Consider the following 22,841-nt stretch of genomic DNA (forward strand, 5'->3'; position numbering starts at 1 on the left):
ATTGATAGAACACTCAATACTACTCGACTCTGTACTCTGTAGGCCATCGAGTACTCTGTCTGTCTCTCATTATGTCATTGTGGCGGTGTGGTCCATTGGGGTGGTTCATGGGGCGGTGAACCAAGGTTCATCCCAGTAGTTACCATACTTCTCTTTGTATAGCAATTCCATTCATCTGAACTACTATCGACTATATCTATTGTTCACGGTACACTCTGTACTCTGTACTCTGTACTCTGCAAAATTAGGGTCTGCTGCAGCTGGTCGTCTGGAATACCAATTCCCATCTGAACTGCCGCAATCCATCGATCCATCGATCCACCCGCAAGCAAACATAACGCCACTGCCAGCGTGGCAGTCCGTGCTTCCAACTTGTAATCTGCTTGGATCGCGCACTCGATGACTGCCACGTAGCTCCCTGAGCTGGTCAATTCGAGGCGATGAGGGCTAATTCAGGGCGACCTGAGGCGGCTCGGGGGTGGCTCAGTGGGTTAATTATATCATGGTGATGTGGAGTTGGCACTGCCAGCTGCCAGCTGGAAGTTACCAGATAGCCATGGTGAGACAGAATAGATCAAGTACAGTACGAGTATAATAGGATAATAGCTAGCACTAGTAACTAACTATAGCCTGAGGTAGAGTGTCGGGTATCTCTTAGTGGGCCCGCCTTGCCTCGACTCCCCCGTCCCTCCACCTTCCATTTTCCACATTCCACCTTCCATCCACCGTCCACCGTCCAACTTAACTTCCGCCCTTCTCGGCTCTACGCTGGGCTCATCGCATCTTCTATTTCCATATCTCAATCGCCAATCCAACCCTGCCCAATTCCAACTTCAGCTCCACCGCTCTCGCCTCGTTCTCCGCTCGTGCCCGACTTCTTCCCCGCACAGCGCGGTGGTGCGTTGGCATCGGAGATTGCGAATTGAAATCTGCGTCTTCTTCCTCTTTCTCGAGCCCCCCCTCGCGTCTCTCGCATAATGCATCCACTTGCTCTCTCTCTTCATCCTTGTGCCTTGCGTTGCTAGCTGCGAGCCGCGAGCTTGTCGGCCGATCCTCCTCGATTAGCTGCGCCCAATCGATCCATCAACTCCCACTCGAGATTGATCAAATCCGCCATACGGCCTCAATTACCCTATTAAATAAATAAACAATCAAAATACACGACCGACCAATACCAATCAAAGTCCAGACTAGATCAAGCTCAAGATCAAGATCAAGATACTCGGAACGGGGTCCGAATTGTGCGGTGAGCCCACCGAGACAGAGCGCACCGGCTTCCTCTCGACTTGAATCAGTCAGGGGCGAGATCAATTCCAATTGATCCAATTGATCACTCTTATACTGTGGACGCTGCATGATTGTGTAGGACCGGTCACATTCGCCGCGCGATCGTCATCCTCGTCTACGCGCTCGGATGTGCACGCGCTGTGTTTGAATCCTCGTTTGCGCGCGACTCGCCTGGTGAGTCCTTGTCTGCTTCGTTTTTGACTCTATTTTTGCTTCCCGGCCACCATTATTGCCCAATCCCCTACTCAATCATCCCAATTATGCTACTCCCGTCACAAAGACCATCTATCCCTCCCGGGATACCCATCGAACCCGATTTACAGATCACTGACCACAATGTTGCAGCCTCCGCGTCACTGGCTTTATGGATGGCATCCTCCGAGGTGGATCAGAAAGCCTTGGGCAATTTCGCGGCCGTAATGGCCCTCGAAAATCCCCTGCTCTCGGCAATGCTATACAAATCTCTCGGCCTCTCGGTTATGCTCTCCAAGAAACTCCTTCGCGCCCGCCGATTACGCCGCCTTGACAATACCCGCGAAACCAAATCGCTTCAATTGTACTATCACATCATATGGCTTGCCCGAGAAGGGCTGTTAATACTTGAGGGCTATATCCTTCCCATGGTCTCACGATTCGTCGAATTGAAAGTTCTCTCCTACAAACTCCGCGCCTCATTCTATCATATATTTGTTCTCTTCCACAATCGCCCCGTGGTCCAGCCAACAGATCCGCAACCACCAACTCTCGCAAAGCACGACTCGATTTACGGCGAAGAATCCCTATCCGCCCTACGTGGACAAAATTCATCCCAACAACCCAACAAGACATCTATCCCACCCGGCCTCGCTCCAGTACTACCACCTCAACCAGCCACCTCATTCCTCCTACCCCCACTCGACTACACAGCCACTGCAACAGCATGTTTCAACCATGCATCCCTCCTTGCTGACAAGCTTCTCCCTGGCTCGCATCCACTCCGACTATCTGTAAAACTGGAATATGCCGCCTATCTCTACGACTGCCTCCAAGACCCAATCGCCTGTCGACGCCTTGCCAAACACGCCATCGCCGACGTTTACAACGCCCAAGAAGGCATGGACGACGAGAGCTTCGAAGACGCCGCCGAAATCGTCGGCGTTCTAGGCAAAATGGTCAAGCGGAGCGGGAAACCCGGCAGCAATAGTACGCCAGGCAGCACGACCTCACACGGAGATCTGTCTCGAAGTCGCAGCAGTCGCAGCCCCTCGCATCTCGATACCAGTCTACCGACGACAGTCTCTCCAGTTCCTGTCACCAAGTCCACGCCCGTCAGCGCAAAATCATCGACTGTGGCGGTTTCGACTTTACCGCCTGCCGTTCCGAACGCGACTATGATGAATCCGATTTAATGGATGTTACGATATAGAAAAACCGCTAGGCGTTTTCCCTGATCTTTTGACTCGATATTTCTCTTTCTCTCTGTCTCTCTTCATTCCCTGCGGTTTGGTGTGGGGAAGGAGTGGTCTTCTGAACTTATTTCTCGCAATGTACATACATCATGACGAACTCTATATGCCTTATCCCTTCTTTATTCAGTATCGCTCAGTACTTCTTCGGCAGTACATACCCACCAATACTAACAAAGAACTGCATTGCAGTAGATAAGAACTGCGCCACATCCTCACCAAGCCAGGTAGGAATAAGCTTTGCACGCGACGATTCCAGCTCTCGAAGAAACTTGCCAGCAACCTAAATAAATAGCCGGCAATTAGCTCTCATTAAACCAACTCAACGCGATAGGCAAGCACATAGGTCAAAGCTGAGTCGACCACCTGAGAGGAGAAGGGGAATTTACTAACCAATAAACAATCCCCATTCCTCCCCTCATCCAACGCAACAAAAGCAATAGCCTCAGCCACCCGCTCAGGCGTATTCTCCTCGAGTCCACGTTCACGCCATCTCTCCGTAAAACCCGCCGTGATATGCGTTGGCGTAAGAAACGGTGCAATCCCATTAATTCGAATTCCCAGTTCACGACCCTTACCCTGCGCCGCACGAAGGAGTCCTAAAACACCGTGCTTCGAAGCAACGTACGCAGCGACCCCGGTTCCGCCAAAATAACTCGATGATGATCCTACCAGGACGATCGATTTGGATGATGGCGGCGAGGGAGATTGAGATAGATAGTAGAGTGCGAGTCGGAGTGCTAGTTGGTACGTAGTACGTTGTTAGTTGAATAGAATCCACTGCCGATGCATGTAATGTCGATACGAACTATTCAAAGTCCCCCTCAAATTAACATCAAAAACTCTCTTCGCTTCAACATCCTCCTTCAACTCTCCATCCTCATCAACCTCGAAATCGAAGACCGATCTCGACTCCATAATCCCCGCGTTAGCAACAACGATATCAATCCCACCAAATATTTCCACGGTCTTCTTGAAACAATTTCTCAGCTCATCCCAGTCAACGATATTGCCTTCCACAAAGTTCGCCCGACTGGGATCAGCGAGGTCATGTTGAATGAATTGTTCCGCTATCGAGCGGAATTGCGGTAGGTCTGCTAGAACGACATTGGCGCCGTGGGCGTTGAATTGCTTCGCTGTTGCGGCGCCTATGCCGCGGGCTGCGCCGCTTATTAGGACTGTTTTGTTGGTTGCTGATGAGAGGATGGATGGGTCTATGGTTATGTTGGACATTGTTGGGCTGATTGGGCTTGAGGAGACTGGAATAGATTCTTGCTTTTGGGTTGTATACACGTTTTGTAAGAATGGTGGGGAGAGATGAGGTTGTTGTTTGTTCGTTCTGTCTTTCCAAGGTTTATTTGAGGGGTAAGAGAGGAGGCTTGTATTCGTGCGGAGATAGATATACCCTAGGCAGTACATCTGCGGGGCTGCGTCGATGGCATCATCATATACCCGGGTCTTGCGTGGATTTTAGTGAGTGGTGGTGGGGGGGTTTGACGATTGTCGGAAAAGCACATCATTCGTTTTGATGGAGGTAATTTTTGGCTCATGGTTGGGTTTTCAAGGTTAGACACTGTATCTTGCTCAAGTTGTGCTCAGATTCATTCATAGTACGGTGCTCCACAGCAGCAATCAACCTAGTCTTTCTAAATGTATTACTAAACACTTTGCTTCTCAATGTGCAGAACCTCCAAATACTATTAGTATGTGTCCGGATTCAACTCCTCATGCAAAGGATAAATAATTGATCATTCTGTTCTCCAATACTTCAATTCATATGTTCTTTTCTTCGCTTCTGGGAATGCGAACGAACAACATACCACATGGCTGGACTGGTATACTCTAATTGGGAAACTTTAATGTTGAAAAAGAAAATATGAAAAAGGCCTTTCATGAATCGACCAGAAAGTGATGCATTTGAGATTCGCACAGCCCTGAGCAAATCGCGGAATACACCAATCGGAATCTCTTGAGGGTACTTTGACCCCCTTATATTATCTCTTCTTGCCCCCCCCTATTCGCTCAGATTTGTCCGACTTACTTGACTTTTTTCCTATCACTCTTCCAAGACTAAACAGCGTAATAACTTGAAGGTATCAGGGTCAAGATATTGTCAAAACATGATGCAAAAATATCTTTATCATTCAATCATTGTTCATAAACCTGGAATATCATATGTATCTCCAGTGCCGCCCACTAACTAATTCCAGTCCGACACCTGGGCGTACAAGCACTCCTCACAAAAGAGGCATCGTAACCCGATTAGTATAGTCAACGTTCTCCTTTACACTCTCAATCCTCTCATGACAAGTTCCAAATATCCTATCCCAAAGCCTAGTCTGTTTCCCATAATTATGACTCTTCCGCCACCCATACCGATGATGCAAATCATGATCCTCAATAACAAGCTCCGCATCAAAGAGCTCCAACAACCAATTCAACGTAGACGGTGCCCCACCATGAAGCCTCAAACCACTGTGTCCAATAAATTCCGAAAAGGCAATATACTGGAAACAAATCCACCACTCATAGAACCCCATCGGTAGCCCCATAAGCTTCATCGTGCCATACGCCATGAGGGGGATGCCAGTTATATCCATAAACTCTTGCTCGTGATCTGCGTACGCTGAGAGGAGGGGATTCGGGTGCTTTGTGAGGTGGTGTCGACGGTGATATTTCCACAGTGGACCCGTTGAGTGCATCATGCGGTGATACCAGTAGAACCAGAAATCGACGGTGATGCTGTAGATACCGATCTCCAGGGGCAGCCATTTCCATTCGAGAGACGAGGGTGTTTCATTCGGTTGGTAGGTAAGATATATAGCCATTATCATGCGGAAAGTGGAAGTGGAAATGAGTTCCCGGATGACTTTTCCAACGCCAACGTCGGGGATTTCGTCTCGGGGGTGCTTGTCTCCGTCTAGGAATCCGTAAACTTGACCGAGACGTCGCATTATGTGCATTTCATGGATGCCGTTTAGTTTAAATGCGGTCGAGTATAGCCCGAATGCGGCGAGGAGACCGAGATTTTGTCCGGTATAGGCTGTGTAGGCGTAGTGCAGGGCGAGTGGTATCATGGCGTGGAGTAGGATCCATAAGTGAACTGTCCATTCGCGGATGGCGGGTATCTTTTCTTTCTTGGAAAATACTGGTACTTTGCCCTTCAGGTCGATGAGGTGTAGGCCGAGAAGTTCTATCATCCAGTGCCATGGACCCCACTGAGCTCGATCATGGCGCCAGGTGGACACCATGGAGTCAGCGGGATTCCGCTTGACTGTTGCGGTCTGGGTAGACATTTTGAAGTTGGTCCTGATGTGTATACATCCGCAAAATGAGATTCGTATCGGGGCGAATTTATCAGATTCTTATATAACTGAGCGTGCCCTGACTTCAACCTTACTACTCGAACATGTGAGATCATGATCGCCACTCACAACGCCCAAGCAGGAGACTTTTAGGCAAAGTCTACGAATCTCAACGAATCAAACGATACTATGGAGACGCAGGGACCGTCGTAAAAATGTTGGGGTTCGCTAAATCTCCTTAGCGCGGGGGATCTTCGAGACTTGTGATTGAGAAGCCTGCCGAGGCCCCCGGATAGTCAAGACGGAGTAGGCGGGGAAGGTCCACTTATTCCGGGGAAAGTAGTATAATGACTAGCGGTCTTTATTTATGATCCGTCTGTCATGAGCCCGTGTCAATATGTGCGATACTAGTACTGCGCCTGAGTATCTCGATTGGATTTTGATAGCATATAGGCGTTATGTGTTTCAACCGAATGCCAATGCCACTCTTTCGAACTTTCAAAAAAGAAACAGCTTTTCTTTTCGGACCCTCTCTCGATTCAAGAACTTTTGCGAGCTACTAATCTAGTACAACTATTACTTTGCGATATGGCTACAGTTGAGTTGTTGGGACATACCTATCTCTAGCAGCTCCAAGCTACCCTTCGATAAAGTAAGCACGCGAAAGAGTATTATGTGCGGGTTTCACATAACCACCTCGTTATGTTCCAAACAGTCGTATTTACATCATAGTCTCAAGGTAGTCTACCAATTCAGTCCATCTTCCGACGATCCGCCGCCTGGGTCTCATGCAAACTCAACTTTGAGGCATTTCTCGCTGGCGACGTAGCTCTGGATGGAGCCCGCGACGTCATTCTCGACTCAGCAATCCTTGAGTCCATCGTGCTCACGGCGTGGAATGAGAAATCCAATTCGCCCACCAAGCCTTTGACATGTCTACAACACGTAATTAGTAAACCAATACGACACACATCCTGAGTAAGAGAAAAACTTACTTCATGAGAAGTTCCACATCCCCAACGATACATCTTGTGGAAATCTGCAGAACTGCAAATGCAGCGAAGCCCGGCTCGGCGATATGCTTGATGCTGAGAATATCTTTATCCAGTGCTTCCAACCGCTTCGAGAAGCTGTATGGCCTAGGTGTTTTCAGGTATGGAGGAAGGGGTTGGCGATTGGTTATACTAGCCGAAAGGAGGCAAAGTAGCGATGTGACCTCGTGAGTTGTAATCTTGGCGTGGCCAACCACGCGTCGGAAATCATGCATCCAGATAGAATTTGATTCGTCATCGTCTTCATTGAGACGCATCAGGGTGTCGGAGGCGTAGCCGAGTAAACTGAGATAGCTTACAATACTAATAGAAAGGTGTTGGTCAGTATGTTTTGGCTGTCAGGAGAGGTGCTGCATACTTTTCAACGCAAACAATGATGGAGTCATATTGCTTCTTGGGAAACCTGCCGCCAATGGGTACTTCCCACCGGAGGAACTCGGAGTAAGTTCGGAGTCCGTTCAGCATGAGCATCTGTTTAGAGAACACCTTGTGGCGAGCCTTTTCCAATTTGCGACCCGCGGAGGTTTTCAGATTAAGGTCCCCTTCATCTCCGCGCATCCGAGCAGACAAGGTCTCGTGAATGATAGAGTAATAGTTGGCAAGGAGATAAAGTGAAGCCCCCAGGCTCTGCCTCAAAACCGAATGTTCTGAGATAGGGTAAGGGAAGAAAGTCCACAAGAACGCAACTGCAATGCCTCCACTGACGGTAGCGAGTCGGTATGGGGCGAGCAGGTATATAGGATAGAATGGCTGACCATTGGATGTCGCGACTTGCTCGCCAACCTTACGAACCTGAAGCTCGTATCCAATGATCATAGTAGTAGTAACGATGCTGATGATGCCAATGACTCGGAATCGGAACATTTTGATCGGAACGTAAAAGGCGCACGAGATGAAAAGGAACAGTAGCACAATCACGCCTGGTGTCTTTTGGTCCGGAATGTACCAAATTAGTAGACTAGCCACCATTGCGATTGTAGTTCCCGCGATTCGGAGAATAAAGCTGAAGATACTTTGGCCTGATGTGGGAGACATACTCAAGTTCACCATAATCATAGCCCAAACAAGCCTTTGCTTCGTGAAAAAGGACTGCGTATCGTGTAGAAATGCGATAATTGCGATGGTCATAGTGGCACAAGCGACCCTGAACCCATACTTTGATTCAAAAGATCGCAAAAACCAGGGGAAAACTCGAATCTTGTCCCCGAATTTCTCGAACCAGGTATCGGCTGGCAAATGCTCAGGATCTTTGCGATGCCTATACGCTTCGCCGAGCTCCAGCATACTGTTGTGAGTATGAACATCGCCCATGTTGTCATCTTCGTGGTTATCTTCGGCTTTCAAAAAGCTCTTTGCCCATTTCAATGAGCGCTTGGCTCCCGGTATAATCAGGCGAGTCCGTGATAGCTTTCCTTTAGCCGCAACTTCGTCGGCATACTCGACAAATTCGAGGACCGTTTTACCAGTTGAATGAAGCAATTGCTCCATCTAAGATTTGATCAGTCTCGCAATTTTCGGGGACAGGCTGAGGTGACTTACGTATAGAAATAGATAAAGCTGCCGTCGGCTTCGATCTTGGTGCGATGCTGATGCGTCAAAAAAGTCTCCCTTCAAACTGTTGACTGATGATGGGTGGTCAAAAAAGTCAGGAGGTAGGTTGATGCCTTTGTCTTCAGCCCAGGTCTCCAAGGCGATTCGCTTAGCACTTCTAAATTCGTTGAGCTTCGTTTGAAAATGTTGGGCGAAACCTGGTTCACCGGGTGCTGTGTTCTCTGCGTCCGCCTCCACGTCCTTCACTTCTGTGTTTGACTCAGTGGTCGATGGATCCAGATTCACCACTGTCGTTCGCTTGGGCGGCTTTGATAGTCGAAACACATAAGCACTGTGCAGGAGCCCCTCATCAATCGTGTGGATCATAGTCTTGAAGGGGTCATGGACCGCCCTCATTATATCGTTCCAATCGTGAACCACGCGCTCACGAACATCCTCAGGTATTGGCTCTGCATTCGGGTCGATGGGTATATTCCACCGGTTATAATCTGATAGTCTCTGGAAGATGTCCACAACAAAGCTAAGGCCGACAACAGGAATCATAATCTGGCGCAGGTGGCGAAATATCAGCTGGATATCATCGGGGCCTAATTTTCCCAAGGCAATTTCACGCTTTGCAAAAGACAGATCTCCGTGAAGTTTGGCATGAACATCGGTGATCTGTCGGATGGCACCGCGGATGGCCTCAGCCTCTGGACTATACACCTTTCCCTTGTCGTCAGTCTTCTCTTGCGTGTCGTCATAAGTGTCCGCTCGGCCAAACATATCGTCTTTTTCTAAAGACTCATAATAAGCGGCATGCGCTCCCAATGCGGAGCGAAGAGTCCCGATATAGCCACCCATCTGCTTGAAGACAGCTTGGCGGGAGGTCATGGGCAGAATCAGCAATGAAACAGCCATGGAGATGGCGAGACCCGTGAGGAATGTTCGCAAAAGCCGTTCGATAAAGGCGATGGCGGCAGTCATTGAAGCCATCTCAGGTGCATAGACCGAAGAAATATTGGCGAAGATGGCGTATATGATAACAGGGAATTGAAACTGGGGGTACTTGGCACGAAAGGTGTGTACCAGCCAAATCTGGAAGAACAGCCAGACACCGCTGACAGCAGATGCGGAAGAGCTATAGGAGTCATCAGACGCGATGGCCGTGTGTTGGCGGGCCTTGACGCTGGAATACATCGTCAATAGCGCGAAGCAGGCTGCGATGCAGACAGCTAGGACATCAAAGATCATCATCTGAATGAACTTGGCACGGGGCATGATGGAGAATCCCAGAATGGAGACAATTGCGACGAGGTAGCCGAGTGTGGTGTACTCGGTCGCGACATCGGTAGACTGATAACTGTAGGAACAATGTTAGACTGACTGGCAGCTTACATTTCGGGTGGATGTTGGACCTACATAGCGACTGCGATTGTCGGTGCTAGTCCACCTCTGCAATAGATCAATTAGCAACTTTCTTCTACCCAATGGAACTAGGCAACGGCTGTGCGCGTTCTCACTTCAGCATCAACAAGATGGTCGGCTTGTCGAGGCCGGACTTCTGCCATATTTTCTTGAGCCAGCCACCCAGGGTCTGTTTCTCTTTGGTAGTTGCCTGAGTGTCTCTTCGCGACAATGGGGGACTCGACAAGTTCGCCGACGATCGCGAGCTCGTGCGCGACAGCATAATTGGTGGCTGCACGGATAGGCGCAGGGCTGCAGCCAGTAGGATTCTATCTCTTAGCAACGGGCGCGGTCAGTCGACATGGCCGATTGGATGGAACGCGACCCCGAGGAATGTGCTATGTGCAACTGTGAGGCTCTGAGTGCGAGGAAGCCCTGGAGTCAAGCCAAGCCAAGTCGCGATCTGATGTGATGCAAGGGTGTCCGAGACTGGGGAAGGGGAAGAGGGGAGAAATTAGAGGCGGTGGGGAAAGCTAAAAGGCGCAGAAGTGGAGACGACGCGGGGGTGCCTTCCGCTCAGGGCCATACATAACTAGAGTAGTAACTAGAGTAGTAACTATTAGTAGTTATTATATAGAATATTGTGTGGATATCTATAATGCGGGGTGTACTAGTCAGTTTCTCTCTGAATGATTACTAGTATCGTCAGACTAGCAGTATCTGCATGAAATGATGCAATTCCGCCCTCGAGTGGGTCCGCCTCGTATATGTTGTGCCGTACTCGGGCGGTGATGCATACTATTAGAGTTAGACTTGAACGTAATCTACCTAGTACTAGTGTTACTAGGAACTCGGATTCGGAGTACTGTGAATAGAGTGTTCTTGCTTATTCTAAAATATGCGTGGCCCTCCTTATATTATATACCAGTAGTACTACTGCAGTCAAACTCTTATATCATCAATTGGAGCTGTAGGACAACGTAGCGGGTCGGAACTCCAGCCACTTGTGGAATTTCCAGAAAGTAGTAAGTATTAATTTTTAATACTACTCTCTTTTGATTCATTTTCCATCAGACTATCTCGTAAAAAAAATTCCGTTCACCTGGCTACAGCTTCGTTTGAATTTCCAAAGCAGCCCGCACGAGCCTCACCGCAGCCTCGGCGCACCCATATGATGATTGATATCCTGCACCCCCAGCGCCATAGTTGTGCACAACCCATAAATCACCCACTTTCTCCTTTTCAATTCTTGTGCCTCCTTCTCGAACTGGCCTCAACCCGACACCATGTCGGATCACATCAAGGGCCTCGATCCCCTTCCCCCCTGTTAACTCCGGACAAGCTTGGACGGCACGCTTCATGATCCGTACTGCGAGATTAGGATCTGGCTGAGACTCCCAGTTACCCTTCTGGTACGATCCACCAATGACCGTACCCCCACCGGCAGCCCTGGCCATGATATAGCATGCCTCCTCGTCCCCATCATCCGTTCCTGAAAGGTTAACCATTTTTTCCACTTCGTTGCGAACAATCACGATTTGTCCACGAGCTGCGACCACAGTTTGGTCTTCTACCCCACCAAGCTTGGAAGCCATCAGACCCGTGCAGTTGATAACAAGGTCAACATGACCCGATGGATGGATGTTGAGGGAAGAAGCCTCGGAGATGTGGCCAAGGATGGCTCTTTTGAAAATAACCTTATTTTCAAGGCACCTCGACACAAGCCATGGAAGATAAAGGGCTGTATTTATACAGACTGAAGTAAAGTTGATTGCCGAATCAATTCCTGGTTGAAGTTCCTCTTTTGAGAGAGTGCGGAACTATTTTAACCGGCTTTCATTAGCACTGCATCATCTTTATAGGCATGGGGCGTATATTATGTCTTACACTTGGAACAACATCTTTGAACCACGGCGAGGACGAAAGCAATTCGGAGAACCAGTCGGCTGTGGCAGAGCCAACGTCCTTAGACCGATTCCTTATTTCGCAGTCTTTGTCTATCTTAGCAAGGAGACAATCGTGGAGTTCAGTAGACGAATAATACAATCTCACCTTGGAAATGAATGCCGGATTCTGGGAAATTGAGTGCTAGTTCATTAAATGCCTTCCACGTTTTTCTATCCCACTCTGCGGCATCGGTGCCTCGCAAAGAGACACTTGTTCAAAAAGACATATTAGAATTCTAAACATGCAGTATTGTGCGGCTTGATGACTTACGGCATATAGTTGGCCCCTGCCCATGGAGAGGCGTATTCGATGTCATAATCACCTGGCATATGTTTGGCAGCCACAACAATTCTATAACCGGGGATCCTCGACAGCAGAAGTGCAGTGGTAAGACCTGCAACACCCGCCCTTTTTTCAGTTAGCCCTTGTGGTATTTTCGGAAACCCCCAACAAGCATTACCCGATCACTACAACGTTCTTCTCGGTCATTGTATGAAAAATCGATCGCAGATTGAGCAGAAATCACGGGGATCAATAGAATGAAGTCGGATTCGATTTAACCTATATATATTGAGGAGTTTCTCCTCCTTTTAGCCCAAATTACAGTAGACAGTGGTGACGTCGAATTACCTGCCGCTCTTGGAAAGTGCTGCTATCACTCTATCGGAGGGAAATTACCCAAGCACCGGATGGAAACAAATTGGCATAAACGTCTCAATAATGTTACCAAATCTGATCGATATACGGGCCACTAGTTCGAGAGAGGGCAGATAAGCTACCAGGTTAAGTCAGATGACTAAATACTTTATATTGCCATTTTTGGAAGGTGAGCGTGCTGCTATGTAGGTGTCTGAGGCATCAAGATGCCATGCCTTCGAAATAGATTGTTTGCTATATCTCATCCATCCACCATTCCGTCTTCCTCACTCTCATCCGGAGCTCCATCATGGCCCTTGGAACGGCACACAAATTCCCAGCAGACGACCAGAAGTGAGTTTAGGGAAGTGATAAATTAGATCTATGGCCTAGTGGGCTTCAAATCTGGATTTTCTGTAAATCATATCTTGAAAAATAGTAATAATGGATTTATTCTCGCGCAAATATCTCAACAACTAACTGACGACATGAAAAGTCCTAGCGCAGTCTAAAACCCGAGAACAAATCAACTATGTGATTCCATCTTTCCAATTTTCTGCGAGTTCACACTTCCTGTCTCAAGATTCGTACCCTCTATAATCGACTCTTCACCGCGGAGATTTGCCATGCGTCGCATATTCAACAAATTATAATCCACATTCGGCCCTTTGAAGGTATTGCGTTTGTTAAGAAACCATAAAACAATCACGAAACTGATGAGTCCCACTGTAACGACGGAAACATAGCTCATATTTTGTGGCGTCACCGGCATTGACGTTGGGAAGCAATATAGAACATCCAGAAAAAGGACCCATGAAACTGCAATTGCATTTATAGGGGCCCCAAATACTCCTAGGTTAAAATAGCGCTTTGGTAGTACTTTGCTACGCCCACGTAGGAGTACAATAGCTTGGGGTATAATGCACGAAGTCTGCTGGAAGACAATGGCTGCATTGACCATAGATGAGAATGCAGTCGTGGATCCAATAAAGATAACTCCGTAAATCTTTTCACGTCAGCAGAATATCTCTCACTTACGGACATCGTACTTACAGTAACACATGTACCCGAAAGAAGTGCAGCATTTGATGGCATCTGGAATGTACGGTGGACTCGCATCCAGATCTTGCCAAATGGAATCGCTCCATCTCGAGATACAGCCCAGAGTGTACGAGAACACGTTGTAACTGTATAAACTAGTAATTAGCGACTATAAGACCCTTTTTTGAACTCTTCGCGATAATCTTACCATTGGCAACAAGGCAGCCAAAAAAGCAAAACGCAAAGGTACTCATCAAAACCGAAGCTGCGACTGTAGAGTTGGTTCCTTGGAAATAAATCTCGATCAAAGGTAATCCAGTGACCGAGTTGAGGACAGAAGTAAGATCATGTACCGAGTACATCAATGCACAAGCAAACGGAAAGGCAGTAACAAGGCCCACGATAAGGGGAAATACAATCACCATGGGTACATTTCGAGAAGGATTGTGGATTTCTTCACATAGATGAGCACCGCAGTCGCTCCCTAGGAAAGCAAAGACTGCGTTGCTAACTGCAAGCATGAAGCCGAATCCATCGCTTTTCCATCCGCTATGGGTACTTGTGTCTGCGAAAATAGAAGATAAGGGTGCATGGTTCTGTCGACTAACGATGAAGAGAGTGATAGTTGTCCCTGTCAAAGTGAAGACCGAGAGAATAAATATCAGTTTGTTGAATAAAGGCAACAGCCTAGATGCCAGTATGTTGATCGCAATGGCCAGCCAAATAATGGCAACATATATCAAGTATTGATGCCAGTGTTGAAAAGAGTAGCTGGGGTACCAAATAAGTACGATATCCAAAACCATCCCAGAGACAAAATTGGCGACTGATCCAGCTCCAAGCCACCAACCAATTATGCTCATCCACGCATTTCTACCTTCTCAGTTAAAAGTCCAAGTGTGAGATTTCGATGCATGAGACTTACAGGTATGACGCAAATGCTTTCCAGTCGTCACTTGCCACCATGAAAGCCCAGTAATACTGAGCACCAGCCACGGGGTATGCAGATGCCAACTCGGCCATTCCGAGGGATACAATAGTCGTCATTATTCCTGCAATTGGAAGCGACCATAAGGTCCCGGCGTAAGACCCTTCCTGGAGAGCAATGCCAACAGACGAGCCAGTTCCCAACCATGTACAAGTAAGAGTGAATGACAAGGCACCAAGTGACCAGATCGAGAATTGACGTGGCATCTCACGCCTGTATCCTACAGATTCCAATTCAAGATCATCGAGATCTGTTCTGCGCGTTGCATGATCATCTTGAGTGCTTGAGATGGCCATTTCGCAATTTCTTCTTTGTCTGAATGATGATGATAATGATAATGGCTGTGAGAGTCGATCACTCTTATCAGGAGACTTTTGTGTGAGTCGAAATTGAAATCCCCTCAGGTGGCTAACTATAAGTTGTCGATGTCTTCTGGGTGTTGCCTTCATATTTACCCCCTCCAGACGTCATATATTCGCAGGTGAGTACCCCTTTCTGTCACTAGTCATCGTAAACTGCAAAATAAGAAACGCCATATCTTCATTACCGGTACGGAGGACGATAATTCAACTCATGTGTTGCCGGAAGAGGACATCTAACGACGTTGACTTTGGGAATTCCATGGCCGACGGGATTTTTGACGACAATAATTCGATTTTGGCTCGGCTGACAGATCCCCGGGAAAGTCAGTCGAAAATGTCCCACGCGCCACTCAGCTTATCTGCCGCTAATCACCGTAACCTTTTTGCCCAGTAAGAAGTACACTAGGGTACGCTAGGCAGAGCGGGGTCGAGCGGTCCTTATTTTGCCATATGTGGAAGGTAAGAGCACAGATGGTTCACTCTGGGAAATCAGCAATTCCGAATCTCCAGGCATCATTTCAATTTAAACTAATATGGTAACACTAATCTCGATGCAGAAATATTGAATCGTTTAGGTAAAATTGGACAGGGTTGCATGTGAACGGACGAATCTCGCCAAGCCATGTCATACTTGACAGCGCTACCAAAATCTATTTAACAGTAGACATGTATTCTCATTGTTCACAGCACCATTTTACAGTCTCACATTAGTGACTCAGCAACGTATACTCTCTTTCTTTCTATTAAAAACATTCCACCTATTTCTTTCCCACGATGACTTCCATGGACAAGGTGTTCAGCGCCTACTCTGCTCGAAATGCCTCCCTCGAGTCGAGCAGCAATCCGTTCGCCAAGGGTATCGCCTGGGTTGAGGGCCAACTAGTCCCTTTTGACCAGGCACGTATACCACTGAGAGACCAAGGATTCATGCATGGAGACCTCACTTATGATGTGCCTTCAATCTGGGACGGGCGCTTCTTCCGCCTTGATGACCACCTTGCTCGCCTCGACGCTAGCTGTCATAAGATGCGGATGCAGTTACCTCTCTCAAAGGAGGATATCAAATCTACCCTTGAGGAAATGGTCGCCAAGAGTGGAATCAAGGATGCATTTGTCGAGTTGATAGTCACTCGGGGTCTTGTCGGTGTTCGAGGATCCAAGGCCGAGGATATTATGAAGCAGAATCTCTACATGTTTATTCTGCCTTATGTTTGGGTGATGGAGCCCGAAATTCAGTACAATGGAGGTAGCGCTATCATCGCCCGTACTGTGCGAAGAACTCCGGTTGGCAGTTTCGATCCGACCATCAAGAACCTCCAATGGGGCGATTTGACCCGTGGATTGTTCGAGGCCTCGGACCGTGGTGCAGACTACCCCTTCCTCACAGACGGAGATGGACACTTGACCGAAGGTTCTGGCTTCAACATCGTTCTCGTCAAGAACGGAATTTTGTACACTCCCCAACGCGGAGTTCTCGAGGGTGTGACACGAAAGAGTGTAATCGATGTTGCAAGAGCCAACAGCATCGAGGTTCGTGTTGAATTCGTGCCTACCGAGTCTGTCTACCAATGCGATGAGTTGTTCATGTGTACGACTGCTGGTGGGATTATGCCGATCACTTCTCTGGACGGCAAACCGGTTGGCAACGGCCAAGTTGGCCCTTTGACCAAGCGCATCTGGGATGGATACTGGGCGATGCACTATGATCCTGCTTATAGCTACGCCTTGACCTATACAGACAGCGGCAGAACACAGAGACTATAGTAGCAGCCCGGCAGTGGAAGAAAATGTATTTAGATATCTTTTTGTTTACCTTAGTCAACCAGATTTTATTCCTCACTTCGTCTCTATTATTATGGCCAGTCTTCCTAAAATTACAATCCATACCCAGGTGTTCTAGAATCAAGATGCCTTTGCTGGTATTGGTAGAGATTACGTTAAAGCTTGGTTTCATTATACCGCTGAAAAACCACACAAGATGATATCAACCCAGCAGGATTTGAGGGCGGATCGGAAGCTTTGAATCTGAGCATCGCTTATCAATGATTCCCCCCCACCATATGCCTTGGGAACCTTCTTTGTCTGCTCGCTCCCAGATCTCCTCACAAAGGTCAGAAGCATCGATGAACATCTTGGAGCCACATAAACTAGTCCACCATGAGCAATAATCCCTCACAAATTCCCGATCCTCTTCTCGTCTAATCTCTGCGCCAGCAAGAAAATAAGGGCAAGAGAATTTGTTTCTGGAAGTTGTTCTCTCTTCGTATACATCTGGCATGCTCCATTATACTGCGAGCAATGTATTTTGCATTTGAAGGTGCTGGTTCTCCCCGTGTCCAGCGAAAGACCCTTTCGATATAAATCAGAAGAGCATTTCGCCAGGCTTCGGTGCAGTGATAGCGATCTCGAAGCAAATCAAGCGCCTCCTCGTCGAAGTCCGCGTTGAAAGTAGGATACGGCGACGGTATACTCCGCAATGTCCGTTCGACCTCATCTACTGCGTTGATATCGAAGTAAAGATTCTCCTTTTCCAATGCAAGTTTGTGTTGTTGCGCCAAGCTTGCGATTTTGGCCATTATGACCACAAATTCTTCAAGGCAGCCGGTCAACTCCAAGTAGCTCCACCCGTCAGATTGTCCGTGTCGAAGAATGCATTCCAGATATGATAAAGGCAATACGAGTTCTTCCCGTGCCAGCAAAGCTATTGTCGCATCGTACCTTGATTATGTCAGATCAGTCTTTGGGGTTGATGTCACGGTTTTATTTACCATATGAACATGGCAAGTTCGGCTCTCAGCTTGGAGTTGTTGGGAATGAGCGCGGATCCGCCGCCACAACTTTCTATTATGCTTCGAACGCCTTGGAGGTGAATGTGGTAGAGTCCCAAGGCGGATTGGGCAGACTAGGTTTCACAGTGAGGTAAGCATAGATATTTTTTCAAGATTTTCTTATCAGGTAACTCACATCTAAGTACATCAGAAGGAGCGCTGTGTCCAAGAATGTAACCGCTTTGTCTTGCCAGGCAGGACTGCCGAGCGCCATTGAATAGAGCCCTAGGGACTCTGACCGGTGGGAATCAACCAAGGTAATACTGTCACTGCTCTCGTTGTGACGGTTCAGATGAAACAGTGAAGTGGCCATAATAGCGTGGAGAAGATGCTGTGAGACCATATACGTTTGATCGGAAACTCGGAAAGGGTTTAAAAAACAGTCTGCAGTCAGTGGAATGGCGCAGATATATTTGTCATCTAGAAAGCCTGTTATTGAAGAGTCATACTAATGTATAGTGGACCATGGATCTACTTGCAGCAGGATAGAATGTCGTGGTAACCGTGGTCTAAGTTGACGGATTGTACTTTCGCGGGTATCAATATTTGAGAGTCTGCAAAAGTTGGTCAGTGATAATCAGAGATGAATATTCAGAGATCCAAGGGCCTACAAGTATTTGCATCACTGGCTTCCTCATTGGTGTCTTCTGCTGGGTAGATTCTTGGGGTGCCAAAAGTCTCATAATCGGGACATGTTTGGTTATGGTTTAATGAGAACGTTTCTGGTGACTCAATTGAGGCGTTTACTAGAGGGATGGTAAGCAAGATAGTAGAAGGGGGAAATAAATCGACTTCGCTTACCGCAATCAGGATTTGCGTCTATAACGACTTCGTTGGCATCGGGTGATGTCAGAAATGATAATGATACAGGCGAAACGCCTGGCGACTCAAAATTAGGTTCAACATCGGGATTCTCTTCACGTCGCTTTGGCCTGCCGCTTTTTGACGGGACAGATTTCGGTTTTGGGGCTGTCTTTGATTTGCGACCTAATTTATCCGCTGAACTGCCCTCCACGAACCGGAAATGGCGATCTCCTGTGACTTTGGAAGTCTTTCCTCTCCATCGCCTCTTCTTGCTAACATTCTGATCTTGAATGTCAATTGAAGCAGTGACGGCAGTTGGTGCTGGATAGCTAAAGCCCACCAGGTTGCCTTTCGATGCGACGCCAAGCTGCCAGCGTAGATCCATTTTGTAGCCTCTGCAGGCTGTGCCATTGCTGATGCAAGTAGAGCATCTTGGGCGGGCACGATCACACAGAAGGTCTGACTGTTGGCAGTCCTGACAAGGAGATTTCGCGCGCCCCAGACTATTTGTTCTCCGGGTCTGTGTGGACGACTGCGGCATACTATTCATGGCAATTTACCATAAGTCAAAGGTTGAGGAGATGTGAGAACTTAATTCGCGGGGTAGCTCCGGGGTCCGGGGGGTATTTACTAAGCCCATCACTCGGTGGCAACCCGACGGCGTGGCTGAACCGTGGTCTCGTTAGGGCAAACAATCCTTATCTTGTATCTCGAGCTAGTATAAGTAGGGTCGGATTTATTTACTACTTTGCGGATTCTGACACTGAAAACATCATCGTCTATGAAGGTGTTACTTTGCCAACTTTTCAGTATCTTAGCGGATGTCTCATATATACTCTAATCAATCGCGGGGAGAAGCCAAGCTACAAAGCTATTGGCATTATTACTAGTTCAGTTAACAGAAATTGCGATTCATCTTCGAAATATAGGGAAATGGATGCATAGAATGCAGAGGGCAGCCTGAATGTTGCCTCTCAATCCATTGTCCTAAGACTAAATGATTTGAATGTCACCGCGAGCTTGTCAAGCTCGTGTCCTGATTCACTCTCCCGTGTTGGCTTTGCAGCATATAAGCCCACATGCATATACTCCGGGGTATCTTCGTTGAATGCCCAAGTAATTTGTCGAAGAGACCTCCGCGATGTTCCCTCATGCACATAAACCCACGCGTCCGTTTTATCACGAACAATTTCTATTGTTGCAGTCTTGGAGTCAGAGGCATTTAACATCGGGCTCAAGCTCCAATCAGAGAGACTCTGGGTGGCAACAACGCCAAGGTAAGGTGCGCCGTCGGTATACTCGATCCCCGCCTTGATCCACTGGAGTGGAGTATCATCGCGAGGGAAAGTAATGGCAATTCCTCCTTGATCAAAAAGTGTCTTCCAGTCGGCTTGCACAGTAACAGAAACACTCTGGAACTCTGAAGATTTCATTTGGGTGTAAAGATAGGGTGCCGTGAAGTTGTTTTTGTCCATGGATGGTCTCCAAATATCGGTATCTGGAGGCGAGTAGATGGCCACATCTTGTCCGACGGGAGTTGTAGCAGCAGAGTCGTAATTCATCCAACGCCAAGAACTGGCTTCCGAAAAAGTCGATAGAGCCATGGTCAAACTTGCATGGGAGGGGGGGTTTCAGGTCTGGGCTGGAAGCCAGGACCTTTGAGGTCCTTCAAGTCCTTTAATGACTTTCAGGTGCGGGAACCCTGTTCATATCACTCGTGTAAATAGCGCATATCCTTGGTCATATAAATACTTGGCGAGGCACAGACGCAAATCGTCGTCAAATGGACGCCATTGAAAACCCCCACTTCCCCACTAAAACCTTGGCTCACCTTCCAAATCAAGTAAAATTAGTTTCACTTCTCTTTTGGTGGGGCCCGAGAGGAGAGATTGTAACCTTAAGATATGTCCACCCTCAGTCACTTGAGTTGCTGTCCTCTTTTCCTTGGAGGGACCGACTGAGCTGCATGTTTTCCCAATGAGGATAGATCCGTTAATTTTTTTGAGGTGATCAGTACTTTTATGTCTAGGAATGGAGGGAAGATAACAAGACTAAATTCTAGAGCTAAACCATTTACGAATCGCTTTAATCTATTAAAAGAATATGTGGATTTATACTGTTTTTTTTTTACATATGCATAGATAACACAAATGGATAAACATGCATATGCCACACAACGCCTTGGTATGCCCGGTTGCCTCTCGGGGCTCGTACAATTCCAATGCCAGAAAAATGTGCAATGTAAGTTTTAATCTTTCTTCGTGCCAGTCTTCTCGGTTGACGAAGGTGGCGGCGATACTGTCGCCTGTTTCGATTGAGCCTGTGACTTTTTGTGCTTCTCACGCTTTTCCTTGAGGTAAGTCCAGCTTTTGCCCAGACCAGCAGTCAAGGGTCCCTTGATGGTCTGAACAGTGCTTGGCCAACGAATGGTTTTCATGATAGAAGTGGAAACCTCTTGCTGAAGGCTCTCATCACTGGCAATCCGGCGCTCGAAGGGTCCTCCTGGGGGCGTCGAACGATATCCTGGCTGTCATTGTTCTCTGCCATCATCTTGTCGAAATCGGCCCGCGGAATAGCGTAGCGCGACTGGTACTGGAAGTAGACTTTCTCACGGAACGATTCCGGTAGTCGGCGAACCATGTTTCCACGCTTGACCGGATCCATGTCCTGCACCATTGACAAGATCGCATCCGGATCATCGATCCAATCATTCTGGCTACAACGAGGATCGCTGAAGTTGACGTTGGGAAGATTTTCGATGAGCGGTGCATACAACCGCCGGAAGTGGGCCATCTGTCCAGAGACAATGTTACGCACCTTGCCGGGGTCTTCTGCAGGGAGAACCATGCGCAGATCACCCATGTAGCTGATACCTGCGATCGTGCTATAAAGTTCAAATTCACTGAAGCGTTCTGGAAGGAGTAATAGCGCCACACGCAGAGCAGACAGCAGGTTCATTTGATTCGCCAATCGAACTTTAGGGTGATCCCGAAGAATCTTGACCGGTTTTTGCAATCGGCCCGCAAGATATAGGGTGTTCCACTGCGTAAGATCCGTGCAAAGTGTGTCCAAGTTCACCACTCCGTACTTGATCAACGTTCCATTCACCGTGATGTGAGTATTGAAATATACACCTGCTCCGAACTGATCTTGTACCTGTGAAACCACATACGATCCGAGAGAGCCCAATCCGGAGTAATGGTCACGATGTTGATGGAGGTTCAGGGAATGCCAATGTTGGGAATATGAAACTCCGAATATGAAATCGATCATTTTACCCGAGCCTTGTTGCATGTTTTTAATGGCGGCGGGTGCCGATGGGTGTGTAGAGGAGGAACTAGAAGCCCCTGTTTGGGTGAAGACGCCCGATCCATATGCGAAAGCGTATCGAATTGGGGCCCGGAATTGCCAAAGAATTTGTCGCAAAGCTTCCTTAAATTCTTGGTTTATGAGCATATGTTGGTTGACACCGAAATCCTTCGACGGAAGTTCGGAGAAGTTTGAGATGGCGAGGTTTGGATTGTGGTCCCAATCGGCGGTATTGCTCAACGACGGGGACGTCGAGAAGGGCTGGGAGGAGGTAGATAGTCCGGGTGGGACATTGTATAGTAAATTTGATTTTGAAAGAGTGGATTGTGAAGATCGGTAGGAAGGAGAGTCCGAGGTCGGGCGGGAATCAATGGAAATATAGCGGACGGAAGCAGGCAGCCATGGAAGGGTAGAAAGACGAGATCGAGACCTCAAAATGGCACTCAGGCCGGTTCTCTGAGGGAGAACCATCTAGCAGCAGAAGTTACCGTCAGCATGAACTTGATCCCGGATGTTGAGTGCCGAGACTCGGGAACTCACAGTTAGGCGCGTGATGGCGGATCAGCGGAGCGGCGGAGTGGAGAGGGTTTCAAGGGAGCGGAGCGCGAGGCTCAAGTAGATAAACTCAAGGGCACCAGCTCCTGCAGCATAAGTAATACTCTGCAGGGATCAATTGGCGAGGGAAAAGGAGGGAATAAGATGTCCCACGTAGGCAATCGGTTCGGACAACATTCGGGTCTGACGTCGCTGGGAGGCTTAGTCACTCGGTAGTCACGTGCATTCGCGTGCCGCATAACAACCAACCGTAAAGTAAAGTAAACAGTCCAAACAGTCCGCATCAACAACGACACCCTCGCCCACCACGACACCCACGGCCGGTTTTTGAACCTGAAATTTGGG

The 22,841-nt window shown here is 47.9% G+C and overlaps 13 protein-coding genes across 13 annotated transcripts; 3 read left to right on the forward strand and 10 right to left on the reverse strand.

Moving 5' to 3' along the window:
- Positions 1-1,021: 1,021 nt before the first annotated feature.
- Positions 1,022-1,356, reverse strand: N7481_009283 (uncharacterized protein; the record flags this gene model as incomplete). The annotated part of the gene is made up of 2 exons (XM_057268502.1): positions 1,022-1,122; positions 1,161-1,356. The coding sequence occupies 2 exons, from the start codon at positions 1,354-1,356 to the stop codon at positions 1,022-1,024; spliced, it is 297 nt and encodes a 98-aa protein (XP_057119179.1).
- Positions 1,357-1,547: 191 nt separating this feature from the next.
- On the forward strand, positions 1,548-2,675 carry erg27 (the record flags this gene model as incomplete). Its single annotated transcript, XM_057268503.1, has 1 exon — positions 1,548-2,675. The coding sequence occupies one exon, from the start codon at positions 1,548-1,550 to the stop codon at positions 2,673-2,675; it is 1,128 nt and encodes a 375-aa protein (XP_057119180.1).
- A 193-nt stretch (positions 2,676-2,868) lies between these two features.
- Positions 2,869-3,965, reverse strand: N7481_009285 (uncharacterized protein; the record flags this gene model as incomplete). Its single annotated transcript, XM_057268504.1, has 3 exons — positions 2,869-3,015; positions 3,126-3,472; positions 3,542-3,965. The coding sequence occupies 3 exons, from the start codon at positions 3,963-3,965 to the stop codon at positions 2,869-2,871; spliced, it is 918 nt and encodes a 305-aa protein (XP_057119181.1).
- Positions 3,966-4,969: 1,004 nt separating this feature from the next.
- N7481_009286 (sterol desaturase family protein) lies at positions 4,970-6,028 on the reverse strand (the record flags this gene model as incomplete). Its single annotated transcript, XM_057268505.1, has 1 exon — positions 4,970-6,028. One exon carries the CDS (start codon positions 6,026-6,028, stop codon positions 4,970-4,972), a length of 1,059 nt encoding a protein of 352 aa, XP_057119182.1.
- A 761-nt stretch (positions 6,029-6,789) lies between these two features.
- N7481_009287 (uncharacterized protein) lies at positions 6,790-10,309 on the reverse strand (the record flags this gene model as incomplete). The annotated part of the gene is made up of 6 exons (XM_057268506.1): positions 6,790-6,973; positions 7,033-7,392; positions 7,448-8,577; positions 8,629-9,982; positions 10,042-10,074; positions 10,143-10,309. The coding sequence occupies 6 exons, from the start codon at positions 10,307-10,309 to the stop codon at positions 6,790-6,792; spliced, it is 3,228 nt and encodes a 1,075-aa protein (XP_057119183.1).
- An 823-nt stretch (positions 10,310-11,132) lies between these two features.
- Positions 11,133-12,462, reverse strand: N7481_009288 (FAD-dependent oxidoreductase; the record flags this gene model as incomplete). Its single annotated transcript, XM_057268507.1, has 5 exons — positions 11,133-11,846; positions 11,914-12,017; positions 12,079-12,182; positions 12,244-12,381; positions 12,434-12,462. 5 exons carry the CDS (start codon positions 12,460-12,462, stop codon positions 11,133-11,135), a joined length of 1,089 nt encoding a protein of 362 aa, XP_057119184.1.
- A 673-nt stretch (positions 12,463-13,135) lies between these two features.
- N7481_009289 (uncharacterized protein) lies at positions 13,136-14,934 on the reverse strand (the record flags this gene model as incomplete). The annotated part of the gene is made up of 4 exons (XM_057268508.1): positions 13,136-13,615; positions 13,663-13,796; positions 13,859-14,523; positions 14,576-14,934. 4 exons carry the CDS (start codon positions 14,932-14,934, stop codon positions 13,136-13,138), a joined length of 1,638 nt encoding a protein of 545 aa, XP_057119185.1.
- Positions 14,935-15,774: 840 nt separating this feature from the next.
- Positions 15,775-16,764, forward strand: N7481_009290 (aminotransferase class IV; the record flags this gene model as incomplete). The annotated part of the gene is made up of 1 exon (XM_057268509.1): positions 15,775-16,764. One exon carries the CDS (start codon positions 15,775-15,777, stop codon positions 16,762-16,764), a length of 990 nt encoding a protein of 329 aa, XP_057119186.1.
- Positions 16,765-17,198: 434 nt separating this feature from the next.
- Positions 17,199-17,576, reverse strand: N7481_009291 (uncharacterized protein; the record flags this gene model as incomplete). Its single annotated transcript, XM_057268510.1, has 1 exon — positions 17,199-17,576. The coding sequence occupies one exon, from the start codon at positions 17,574-17,576 to the stop codon at positions 17,199-17,201; it is 378 nt and encodes a 125-aa protein (XP_057119187.1).
- Positions 17,577-17,725: 149 nt separating this feature from the next.
- On the forward strand, positions 17,726-18,049 carry N7481_009292 (uncharacterized protein; the record flags this gene model as incomplete). The annotated part of the gene is made up of 2 exons (XM_057268511.1): positions 17,726-17,919; positions 17,980-18,049. The coding sequence occupies 2 exons, from the start codon at positions 17,726-17,728 to the stop codon at positions 18,047-18,049; spliced, it is 264 nt and encodes an 87-aa protein (XP_057119188.1).
- A 509-nt stretch (positions 18,050-18,558) lies between these two features.
- N7481_009293 (uncharacterized protein) lies at positions 18,559-19,017 on the reverse strand (the record flags this gene model as incomplete). The annotated part of the gene is made up of 1 exon (XM_057268512.1): positions 18,559-19,017. One exon carries the CDS (start codon positions 19,015-19,017, stop codon positions 18,559-18,561), a length of 459 nt encoding a protein of 152 aa, XP_057119189.1.
- Positions 19,018-19,606: 589 nt separating this feature from the next.
- Positions 19,607-20,236, reverse strand: N7481_009294 (DUF1349 domain-containing protein; the record flags this gene model as incomplete). Its single annotated transcript, XM_057268513.1, has 1 exon — positions 19,607-20,236. One exon carries the CDS (start codon positions 20,234-20,236, stop codon positions 19,607-19,609), a length of 630 nt encoding a protein of 209 aa, XP_057119190.1.
- A 644-nt stretch (positions 20,237-20,880) lies between these two features.
- On the reverse strand, positions 20,881-22,412 carry N7481_009295 (phosphatidate cytidylyltransferase; the record flags this gene model as incomplete). Its single annotated transcript, XM_057268514.1, has 2 exons — positions 20,881-21,120; positions 21,150-22,412. 2 exons carry the CDS (start codon positions 22,410-22,412, stop codon positions 20,881-20,883), a joined length of 1,503 nt encoding a protein of 500 aa, XP_057119191.1.
- Between the last annotated feature and the right edge of the window lie 429 nt (positions 22,413-22,841).

The sequence above is a fragment of the Penicillium waksmanii genome, assembly GCF_028829765.1.
Source record: "Penicillium waksmanii strain IBT 27052 chromosome Unknown utg000008l:1.0-5622682.0:1.0-5626561.0, whole genome shotgun sequence".
Classification (NCBI taxonomy): Eukaryota; Fungi; Ascomycota; class Eurotiomycetes; order Eurotiales; family Aspergillaceae; genus Penicillium; species Penicillium waksmanii.